Below are 12,728 nucleotides of genomic sequence, written 5' to 3'. Positions count from 1 at the left end.
TTAGGAATAACTTAAGATTTCAAACTTTATTGAAGCGGCAAATATAACTACGATGATAAAATGCTTTTGCATGAAATTGAGAAAAGACTATGACCTAGTTCAAAGTTCACCTGATTGGTGATTGAAATTATGACGATACGTATCTAACAAAAAAACCCTATCTGACACCTGTCTGACAAAAAACAAGAAATAATTTGTGCATTAAATGAGAAACAGAAATAACATCTCAGGGAAGATTGATGTGTTGATATTAATTTAAATTTATTTGTTTTTTTAAAAATTTGCTGAAAGATTGCACTTAATTTGAATTAAATTTTGATTTAAGTTTATCGTTATAGAATAGATTTTGCTGAAATTAATATTCTTTTAATTATATTAGCTATTCATGAATAACTGGAAATTTCCATTTAATATCGTAAAAGTATACAATCATGAAAATTTGATATTATAATTTATTGGGGAAAACGTTTTTGCTGTTACGCAATGATGGCTATTTTCCCGTCATATCGTCCCAATTCTCTGGTCTTGCCCATCTACCATCAGCAACAACAGACAAAATGGCGGCTTTTCTTGTAGCAGAAAGGCTACGACGATTTGAACATTAAAGTGGAGTTTGATTGTGTCAACATCCACCTCTTTTTTACCTTTCAAAGAGGCGGCGAGATACTTTTGAAGTTCTATCTGAGCTTCCGCTCACTATTTCATGCAATAACATACGCGGACAGGAGTAGACATGCAATAATTTAAAATTCAGGACAGAATCGTGTAAATTCATGTTCAGGCCACAAACTGCAAATAAGTTAAGATAGACTAGAAGTATTCTTTATCAATACTATGTTCGATAACTAAATTTTCAAGATAATAAGCCATCCAGAAAACTGTAAAAAGTGGTTTATGTTTTCAGTGAATAATTACCAGAATTTCAAATTTTGATTTTGCCGAATTAATTTATCTCCACCAATTATCACATAAGTAATCAATTTTAGCATCAATTCAAGCATAAATATTTGTTTACGATGTTGGAATTAACTTTGGAATTGATACTTTGGTCAACAAGTGGATTTATCAAGGAAGTGAACCTGAATGATGTGAAAGAAAATTTGAATACTAATGACTTACAGAGTTCTGAGCCTCATCAATAAAATAAATTATTAAAAAACAAAGACATTGTGCAGACAAAGTCCAGTGATTGCTTGATATTTTAAATTTGGTACAATTTATGTTTTTGAAAAAAGAAAAAGAACTTGAAAATGTGCTTCATTTTCGGATTTAATGAATCATTTCAACTTCACTTTTCCGATATATTGCATTTCAAATTTTTTTTTTAAAATTCAAATACGTTAAGGGAACCAGGAAGAAGCAAAGAAGTGAAATTGTTGAGTAAACTGTTAATGTGTAAGCAGACATAATGAAGTGAAATAGAAAAAACGTGAATATAATACATCCCGATTCATAGCTTCAGCGTCATGCATAGGGTAGAAAACTTCGAAAATTCATTTCTTCAACATTCAGTTGACAGTTGCTGAACTGAGATGACAGATAGTTGTTTCAATGTGAGTTCGATACGGTGATTGACTTCATGGATACGGTGATAGTATTACTGGAGATGCTTTTTCATAATGACAAGATGATAGCAATCCAAGCGATCTTTGTACTGAGACAGAATACAATACAGTAAAGAAAGCGTACAAAATGGGAAGGAATGAGTTGTAGGATAGTTACCGTATACAAATACTTGACAGAGGATGAAGAGAAGGAGAAGGAGGAGGAGGAGGAGAAAGAGGGGAGGAGGAAGAGGAGGAGAGGCGCTGTTTAGGCTGTTAATGTAAGCTAGGATTGTCCTCGTCAAGTTGAGCAATCGACAACAACCATCCCAAGCTATAGTTATTAAAGGAGAGCAAGGCGGGGCTCAGCACTGCCTCATGAATTTGACATTTTTCTTTCCCGATCTCTACTCCTACTGGAGAAATGCATCAATTTCATTCAGCTCCTTCCTCATCATCATCATCATCATTATCATAATCATCATCATCATCATCATTGCCTTTACTATTATTGAGCATGATTATTGTTCAATAATCTCAACCCTGAAAGGAATTACGGGGTTGGTTATCAAAACTTTGGAATATTAAGAAGAAATTTTGTATGAGATAGTAATTACCATTTAATTTTCCTTTTAAACAGATTCTTTTTTTTTTTTGCTACGACGATGTCGAAGTTTTCCATACAAACTGCTTACTGATATCATCCAATACTAATCAAAATTTGAAATTGGCATAAGTTACTGAGTAATGTTCTCATTGTCATATTTGCATGAATTGATATATTTGCTTTAGGACATTTATATTTGAAACATCTCTTGGTATATCTCGAGGTGAAATAACACATTTTCAAAAGTAAAACAGGAATTCCATCTTTTCGATAAGAGAAAACCCTCAAGATCATTCTCGAGAGATATCTAAATTACAGGAATTCAGTAATTGGTTGAACAAATATTAAATGCAACCTACCATATTCCATTAATTGTATTTACTATCGTTGCGATCATTTTCGTGAACTGAAGTGCAGAATCGGTGAATAAACTTTGTAAATTATCATACAAATCAATATGGATCCTCAAAGTGACCTGAAACCCATTGTACCGCTTGCTGCAGCTGCTGCTGCTGGAAGTCTGATGTTATCAAATTGTGAACAAAGCCCTTTGGGTAAGCTAATGGAACAGTACAATCGATTAGCTTCAGAAAGTCGTATTGCTTCAACGGTGGATGAAAAATTATCTAAAAAAGATTCAAGAACTACAGAAAGTGTGGTGGTAGCAGGAAGTAGTCTGATAGATACGATTCCGTATACGAATGCCACAGCAGCAGTTTATCCACCATATTCATGGTCAGCAGCTGCAACGGCCCCATGGTGGACAACAGAACCAACTGGAACTTGGCCTCCGCTACCATATTCGCCAGCAGTAGGTACTGATACTGCTGCAGCAACTTATTCTCCCTATTTGGGTCCACAGTTCCAAGGACTATTATCTGCTACCGTATCAGCTACGGCATCAGCTGCGGGTCAGGTGGCATCGATATCTAATCAACATTCTATTTCTACCGGTAATCCACTATCAAAGATCTCTAGCAGTTCAACAACACATGCAGGAGGCGGCAAATTACCTACTCGATCCAACTGTGAATGTCCAAACTGTCAGGAGGCCGAAAGATTGGGTGAATCTTCTTATCAGGCTTGTTTTATGTTCTTAACGCATTTCAACTGGTAAAATTCGAATAGTAATTTCTAAGGTAATGCTAATGTGGATTTATACCAAATGAGTTAGTTCCTATTGTATGAATTAATTGATATGGTTATTTAGATTATCATTCTGTTCCTGTAAAAACCGTATACCTTCCTCCTACCTCGGCATTTGGAATTGTTATTAAAAGTAACTTTTGAATTGTATAACAAATAATCTCTGCCTGTCACAACTGCTATGCCTTTAATTTGGAAGTATCAGAAGCGAAGTATCACGAAATTTTATCAACTACTATAAAAATTGAAAAGCATGTCTCTCTTAGCTGAAAAGGTTGAGATAGAAAAAGTAAGTAAAAGTACAGGATCACCAGGTCAGGAGCAAGAAGAAACAGTGGAATGAAACTATCGACGGAGGAAAAGGAACAGAAATGGAGAAGAGGAAAAGGGACGGTGGTGAGCATGGAAGATAATAACAAGTTATGGTATATGTTTAACAATCATTGAAAATAGCAATTACATTTTCCGCTTGCATATATCGAGTCTGCAGTTCCACGGCTTCATAGTACTTCACTCATGTCAGTAATATTAATTTTGGCGTCAACCTGAACGATGACGTGCTAACAACCTATTGCTCATTTCTTTTTAGCTAACTCTTTCAATTTATTGATATCTAAAACATGTCTGAATGACATCACATTTTCCCGTGTAATCCGGCACACGATGATTATAACATTTATTGAAAGGCTCAAGTTTTCTAAATTACTATATGTGAGAACTGCAGCTACAATATTCCTTCCAATCAAGCTTCAATAGAATCAGGTTTTCCGGAAACATTCTTTCAAAAATGATATTTACATGTAAATATGAATTAGAAAAGGTTAAACTGAGAAGAGAATAGCCGTGAGAATTGACTAATTTGATGATTTGCACTGATATCATTTTTCAATTCCATTCACATTTCACATTTACCTTTCACTGATACATTTGCGGAGGAAAGAGTAAGATAAGTTGAGAAAATAAACGATTTGAACACTTTTTTTTTTTTTTTTTGAGTATTCATTCTTAAAAAGCAATTCCAACAAAAACGAAGTGCCGCCAAAAAAGAAAAAACGAGCCCATTCCATTGTTAAACTGGAGCATATCGGCGGCATTTCGGACGGAATCATTTGTTCGTTTTTGAGAGCGAAAGAAAGGTGTGAATAGGACAAGGAAAAAAAAACAGTGGTGGTCACCAGAAACCTCTGATGATTATTCATTTAGGATCAAAATAGTCTCTAATAAAGTTTAATCTTTGAAGAATGAAATTGATTTCTGAATTGGAATTAAAATTAATTTCGGAAATACTTGCTATGATGCTAAGTACCTTAGCAGCTTTTCTTTATCTTTCACAATAAATTTAATAAATATTATTTCCCAATTCATAAACTATTAGTTATTTGCAGCAATTCTCATCTTGAAATGAATACTTTTTTTTATGAATAGCACCTCTTTCACTTCCACATTTTTTCCATTACTTCTTAATTCTATAATAATGATGAGGACATAAGGGTCATGGAAATAGTCATCTGGACTAAGCTCTTTCAAATAAAAGTAGTTATAATGATAGCCTTTAGATGAGCAGTATTTTGTTGTCAGTTAATCACCTTACGCTGAACACAACTGTCGTATTCTTTTAAATTGATCTTACCATCTAATCCAAAAATGAAAATGACAATTTGAGATTGACAAAAATGGAAAGTATAGGTTGTTCAACAATTAGTTACTTGTGTCCAGACTAAATCTTTCACCTTTCACTGCTACAAGTTAGTTAATCCGATAATTTCAAACTCAAATAATTGAATTCCAATTTTGTTCGAAAAATAAGCTATTGATTTCCAATGAGTAAATATTTTCTAATTAAGCTTCAAGAGCTTTGGAGCTATGTTTGGTACAAAGTTGGGAAGTTGAATTTGAATAGTTTATATTTTTGGATAGGACACTCCGAACTTATTATTATTTTTTGCCAAAACGTTTAAAAAATCGAACCTCTATGTAATTTCGTTAAAATTTATGTATATCATAGGGCTCTACCGTAATCAGCCAAAATAGTAGAATGCCTGTGGACAAAAAGTGACCGCAATTTTGTCAACTACATCTTTGGCAGATGTTTCGTTTAGAATGAAACCATGAAGCGTAAAGTTCGCATTTTAAAAGATTTTCAGCAGTCTCATTTCAGTTGCACAAATTGGTTTAAATAAGTTTGGTAGAATATTACAAGATTGCCAGATTACTCATTATGTTGCTTAGATTGGATTATCTGCTTTCTGTCATCTTTATCACTCTGTCATCGTCCGAATTGTCGGATTTCATCTTGTAAATATCAGTAGATGGATGGGAGAAATACAATTCAACTAATCTGAAGGACTCTTTTTGATACCATTCACCATACTTCATCTATATTACCAAACATATAACATACGTTAAAATTACTATACCAAAGCGGAGAGCAACAGACAGTAAAATGGCCCTGAAAACGGCAAATTTGAATGAGATTTTTTGAATTGGTTAAGGGAAAATCGAAATATAATTGACACTTTTCACACTTCAATGTATGATTTGTTGCCTCTCTTTTTTTTATGACAAATCCTTTAAAAGAACACGCGTGAAAAGGTCTTTTTTTTTCTATTTTCTTTTACGAATTCGGGATGGTTTCCACGACATATAGTTGAATGAGCCATTCGTTTATTCGAAGAATCAGAATTTACCTCGGAACTTTTGGCTTTGGAACAGTTTCAACAGTATAACGCAATGACAGCAAGAATTGCTTCTAATAATGGTTCTGACTTCTGAGTTCATTACTATCCTTCAATTTCAATTCTTTTAAGAAAGACAACAAATTAAAACCACTTCCATGCATCTGATTTCTCATGCTTTTCATAAGTTTTAAATGGATCAAGAAGATGGAAGTTATAATGATAAGCCAAGAAAAATTGCTGAAAATTCTACATCTGAGTCCTATTTTATGACAATTAATTATCTGACAAATTAATTTCCTTACAGTTTGTCCATTATTTAATTCTCAACCCTCACTTCTTTGAATCGGGTAAAATAAGCTTTTCCCTAAATTAAAATGAATCGAGTCAAAGCAGGATGATATACAATAGCTACTTAAGAGTACAGAATTTTACTATCATCATTCTTTTGCACTTTGTTTTGACCTTCAGCAAAAAAAAATAAACAGCAGTTATTTTCTACAGTTAAATCAAAGATGGTGCCATAAATCTCCATAATCATCCCTTCCGGAAGCAAAAGATAAGGATCAGGAAAGGACATCAATCAAAATCTCGAGCCAACTTAGGTGATTGTGTAATCAGGCGTGAGAGTCATACAGGGTCAATGCTTTTCGTGGTTTTATCTAGTGAACAATCAAATTTCTTGACCTGAATCCTAAAATAGATAGATTGAAACAACAGAACCCATTAAAATGTAAGAAATTATAAGACCAATAACTTTTTTAATTCGGCAGGTCTAACTTTAGTTGCAATTAATACCAGATGAAATGCGAAAAAGTTCATAACTTTCAACCTTTATTTTGATGAAAGACTAAAAAAGACTGATGACATTTAGATAAACTGTCAATCAAACTTTAAACCCAGCAACTTTACTAGGTATTGCAAATATTCCGGCAAAAATGCGGGGAATTCACAATTGTCACGTCCCGGGATGTGGTAAAGTGTACAGCAAAAGTTCGCATCTGAAAGCACATCTTCGATGGCATTCTGGTGAAAGACCATTCGTAAGTTTTGCTCAACATTTGATTTCACTTAACAGAGATCATTTCACAGAACTCCGAATTTGTTGCTGAGCTATTCAAACTAGTCAAGAACTAGTAATTCTCTCTTATTAACAAAATTCCTCTTCCACTTTATGGAATAATAATCACGATGCTAAAGTTAATTTTCAGAAGCGACGGCTCATGGAAAACGGTTCAAACTCGCGAGGAAGTACAACACGTTGAATTGTAAACATCTATACCTTGTAAACCACTATTCTGCACTAAAACAATTTGCCATCATGTTTGAGATACTCACCCATCTCCACTATTTGCGTTTTTTTTTTTTGTGCTTGACCACACGAAAGTCTGGTCAATAATTCCCAAAGTTTTACGCAAAATATCCTCCTCAAACTGACAAATAAAATTGGTGCACTATTATGATTAGTCTATCTATTGTTATTTCTTTCTCTGCAAATCTTTGTAATTCATTAATATTATACGTGCTTATGTATTTATCATGTTGGATCTTTATTTTATAAATATTCACTACTTGCAAAACTATCTGAACTATGTCGGCTCAAAATCATTGTTGCAGGATCTCCTTCTTGCAACGCAACAACTTCCCCTTGCAAAAAAATGATTCGGGACTCAAACAGCTATTCAAAAATTGGTGACATAAATTATACCTTCAATTTTCGACGAATTTATGAAAATCCATAAGTTTTTATTACAGTGTACTACCTCATAAAGCTTTAAAAAAATGTTAGCAAGAAAGAATGAAGCAAAAACATGATGTATAACGCAAGGATATACATAATCGTTGTTGTGCAGTCACAATCTAAATTTAATAGTACACGTAATTTCGAACAAGGAAAGATAGATAACACACTGTGAACACAAGAATAGCTCTTATAAATATATTCATTTGTTAATCGCATACTAAGCACCACCACGGAGTGCAAGCACCAAGTGAAGAACTGATCCGCCAGCAACCTGTAACGAAACTACACTTGCACAAAAAACGTTAATGAAATGTGGACTTTTTACTCACTTGCAAAGAAAAGGACTCGGAGATCTAAACAATTCCAAAGACTTCTGGGAATTAGTTATTCCTCTGGAACAAATTTTTGTTGGTCGCGAAGTCAAATAATTCCCTTTTCCCATACTACAGAAGTACTTTTTTCTGTATCACATGAAGTTCCATAATCTATGAAAGCCTGCGCTAAACAAAACTTTCAAATTCCCCTCAAGAAAGTAGGTCTGAATATCACACTATTCCCAGAATTTTTTAGGAACTCAAACAGAAAACCGTTTAACCTCCTTCCAGCAGCAAATGTAACAACTATACACGCTAGATTCAGAATTCCGAATCCTGGGTAAAATGAAGACCAGAGACAGAGAAAAAAATCACTTAATTCTATGTGGAAATTAAATACGACTCTTAAAAGGAAAGGATTTGTTGGACTTTAAGCATATTTAACAAGCCATAATTCCGTTTAGCAATAAAGTGGTCCACGAAGATCAAATATACAGTCATCTTAGCAATCACCACAAACATAACGTGATTAGATTAAGATACTAATGTTTGCTAAAGCTCCCCAAATTTTACCTTGTAATCTTGTGCTGTTTTCTCATCATTCATTTGCTTTCCAGCAAAAATCAATCGCTGTTGTGGTGGAGGTATGCCCTCCTTTTCTTCTACCTGTAAATTTGATGAGAAAACTCAAATCTATGAAGTATTTCAAAAAATGAATTTCCTTATCTTGCCTAACATTTAATAAGGCCTTATCAGTTTGTTCAGGAATATACTATGCCTCGATACTAATCAATTAGTAATTGGAAGACTACTGTCGAAAAAAAAAGAAGGTATTAAGAATCAATGGGTGTTGAATTTATGAAAAAAAAAGATTCAAAAAGAGGAACCTTTTCTTTGATTCTTTCCACCTTATCATTAGGCTCAATGTCGAGCTCGATTTCCTTTCCTGTCAGTGTCTTCACTTTGATTAACATCCCCTCAATGCAAACAGCTTATCGAATCCCAAGAAAACCCTCGACAACCTCCTATACTCCCCCCAATGGAGTAATAATAACGTGACCAACTCCGTTAAATATGATTTAGTGAATGTGCAAAAAGCCGTCCCATGGCTGTTGCTAGTAATGATGTAATTCGAAAGCAATACGTTTCATTTTGCATATATATATATATATATACCTCCTTAGAATGGGTTTGAAATTTTGGAGATTACAAAGTGAAGAAAGAGTAAGGATGAATGTGGAATTGTGTATTTCTTTTCTGTTATTTACTGATTACACTACTAGCAATTCAACTTGATCGGTGATAGGAAGAGACAGATGAGAACTTCTTATTAGTTCACAGTAATTCAAACTCTTTCTTCCTCCATTTATTTCAAGAAATCTAAAAGTTTGTTTCTCTTTTCTTTATAAGCTTCAATTTTCAGACCGTTGAAAAGTACCGCAATTTCAACTTTAACAGGTTATTTAGACGCATATCAAAAGTCACACTTTATAAACTGTTCTGCTCTCTGTATAATACGTTTACTATGTTGAAATTTAGTATTGATGGAGTTAGCTTACCTAACTGATTAATTTATAATTACTTGGTTTTTGTATTACTGAATAGCAGTTATTTATAAATGTTTGAAATTCGAGGAAACTTATGTAAAACATTTTGTAAGGCTTTGTATTTCCCAAACCAAAGAACTGACTGTTATCTTTTGAATTAACAGTGTTAATTTCCTGCATTTGATTCAACTTTAACAAATATTGAACAAAGCCAAAAAAGTCGAGATGCTTTTGAAGTCAATGAGAAGTGTTTCGAACTCCTATTTGATTCAGAGGTTCGTTAGAAGTTATACGTAGTAATCCTACTTTAGAATAGGCTTACTACATGAACTATATAACAGCAGTACACTACTGAATGCCAATTGATACGAAATTTCGGATTTTGCTTACATTTACAGAGAGTTGCTGAACGAACCGATGTTACTTGAGTTGGAGATTCAATCTAATGTTGTTTAAGCAGCTGGAAAAATGAAAGCGAATACCAATCAATCGTTCAAAAATTAAGCTTTCTATCTTCTAATTTTTGTTTTCTTCTTGGTGTGAAATTTGGTTGGTAATGTAAAGATTGAGGAGAAAGTTGAACAGTCGAGTTGAATTTCGGTAAACACAAACTGAAAATTCTTAAAAAGTGCACTTGTCCTTTTTTCTGCTAAAATAATTGCTTGTTCGATTTTTATCGCTTACTTTGCCAGGGTTTTTTGTGGTTTTAAATGTAATGGATTTCAGGTTATGTGGGAAAAATAAGAAAGCATACCAAATATAACTGGCCCTCTTTCTAACGCTATTGAAGAAAATTCAGTGGGTGGAACAAAAAAATGGCTTTCTACTTCTATGGTATTTTTTCACGAATGATACTACCTATGACAAATTCATTAACTATCCATTATGGTTAAATTCAAGTAAATTTTCCTTTCAAAAATTTTTTTTCGTTGTAAAACCGTTAGCTATTACTAGAACGAGTAACAAACTAGCGGAAATGCTTGGTATGTTTCTGAATTGCATTACATTCATTCTCGATAATTTATGAAATAAAATATTTCGTGCCCTCAGATTCCTTGTTTTTTTAATGGTGAAGTATGCCTTACACTTAAGACAAGTTAAATTACTCAGTGATTTAACTTTTTTTGATGAAATACTGGTCTAACTTAAAGCTAACAGAAACTAAACTTTTTTACATTTAATTTTTTGAAAGCGAAGATTTAAGGGGAAATGCATAAGAGGAAAATATGATGATAAAAAAAAATGAGTTATTCTATTGAGTCGGTTGTTAATGCCATCACTGTTGTCTTTTTTGTTCACTTTATGTTTTTCGTAGTTCGCAGTACTTTTAATCACTTATTCATCAATAATTAATGTTCTTCAGTGAATTTTACACCAGTCGAAAATCCTTTTACTCAAATTTGAGTACAAACAGTGATCGTTTCTAAGAAAGTCAGTTTCTTAATTATTCCTATCTCCTCTAACAAGTTGATGTTGATTCCTAAAAAATGGACTATGATAAAAGAATTATTTAGAAAAGGACAGTTTTATTGTTCAGTCTAGAATTCTGTTCTATGATTATAATTTTTGTACTGATATATGTATACAGTGATATCTGCATCGTTATCTGTAGCATTCAAGGTCTACTGTCTATTCATGGAAACGATTCACTGTTGACGTGGTCCTCGTCCTTGGAGTAAAGATTCCTGTAGTATAGGTTCGAAAGGCATCTGCGCCAAATTACTGCATAATCTTGATCGTTAGTTTTTTTGTCTTCTCCGCTCTTATTGGGAACGCAACTACTCACGTCCTTTGCGTTTCCACATGCCTATACATATGTCCTTCATAAATGTTTATGTTTTCTAAACAATGTTTTCTTCCTCTATTATCAAAATTATACAAACTATCAAAATGAGTTTTTTTTTTTTTTCACCGTTCAAGTGAAAACGCGGTATAAACTAGCTTGGTCAATGTAAAGTAGATTTTAAAATTATTTACTCAAAAGCAATAACAAAAGTTGGAATTGGAAGTAATGTTTCCGAGAATTATCTATTACTTATTAAGGGAATTACTTAGAACTCAATTTGAAAGTTCAATCTGAAATCAAGTTACAAAGTAGTCAGTACTACCAACACTTTTCTTACAAGTGAAACAATGATCTTTTTTACCAGTTCTGCAATTCTGTCATTTTACCGAGTAGGTAAAAGTTTTGTGACCATCGTTGGCAAGCACTTTAACATGCACTGTATCATTATAGTTTATACTAGTCACTTACCTTTCTTAAAAAGGGCATATTTTCACATTAAGCAAACTTTGATCGACCTGTTTCCTATGATAAATACAAGGCCTAGTTTTTCAATTATAAGCGAACTGTACGAAAAGTGTTTGGAGATTCATACCCTGCAGAAATAACCGTAAAGATTGCTGGAAAGTTAGAATTTGTTTTGTCAAATTGCGACTGTAAGTGCTTTATTGGTAAAGGTGGTTCTGAAAAGAACAACTTTCCAAAAGTGTTTTACTCAGCGTTATCATGAGGAGGTAGAGGAATAACTTCAAAGAAGCTTACGTTATTTAGGTGTTGAATTCGATTTCTAAGAACAAGTAGTAGAATAATTCGTGCTCGAACCAAATATCTGTTTTACATCCCTCCAACTCCACAAATAGTCGTCACGTAAGTTAGCAGAGTAGATTATATTACATATTTCAATGAACATTCAAATAATTACAAAAATATTTTTTTAGATGTCATTAAAAAAATCATATTTTGTTAATTATTATTAAAATTACCCGTCAACACTACCGTCATATAGTTGACAATGTGTCCTCATCCTTACTTTTGCGGACTCTTCAATATGATTTTTAATGTAGTCCATTTCGTATTCCCCAACTTAGTCAACTCATGCACTATTTTCGAAAACATTTGATGTTGTCTTTCAATCTTCATTACATCCTATATCATTTCGTCTGAGCATCAATGTCCCTCAGTACAACTTTGCTGAATGCCATTAGGTTCTATTAGCCATGTTTACTCCAGCAGTATTACTATTGTTATTATTATTATTATTATTATTGTTATTATTATTATTATTATTATTATTATTATTATTATTATTATTATTATTTATTATTATTATTATTATTATTATTATTATTATTATTATTATTATTATTA

The 12,728-nt window shown here is 33.0% G+C and overlaps 2 protein-coding genes across 2 annotated transcripts; one reads left to right on the top strand and one right to left on the bottom strand.

Annotated features, from left to right (window-relative positions):
- Positions 1-2,608: 2,608 nt before the first annotated feature.
- Positions 2,609-7,237, top strand: LOAG_16800 (hypothetical protein; the record flags this gene model as incomplete). The annotated part of the gene is made up of 3 exons (XM_020449459.1): positions 2,609-3,215; positions 6,888-7,015; positions 7,184-7,237. The coding sequence occupies 3 exons, from the start codon at positions 2,609-2,611 to the stop codon at positions 7,235-7,237; spliced, it is 789 nt and encodes a 262-aa protein (XP_020307011.1).
- A 696-nt stretch (positions 7,238-7,933) lies between these two features.
- On the bottom strand, positions 7,934-9,004 carry LOAG_03245 (NEDD8 protein; the record flags this gene model as incomplete). The annotated part of the gene is made up of 3 exons (XM_003138782.1): positions 7,934-7,987; positions 8,604-8,696; positions 8,918-9,004. The coding sequence occupies 3 exons, from the start codon at positions 9,002-9,004 to the stop codon at positions 7,934-7,936; spliced, it is 234 nt and encodes a 77-aa protein (XP_003138830.1).
- Between the last annotated feature and the right edge of the window lie 3,724 nt (positions 9,005-12,728).

This window comes from Loa loa (genome assembly GCF_000183805.2).
Source record: "Loa loa unplaced genomic scaffold supercont3.20, whole genome shotgun sequence".
Lineage (NCBI taxonomy): Eukaryota > Metazoa > Nematoda > Chromadorea > Rhabditida > Onchocercidae > Loa > Loa loa.
This window is presented reverse-complemented; position numbering and strand designations above follow the sequence as displayed.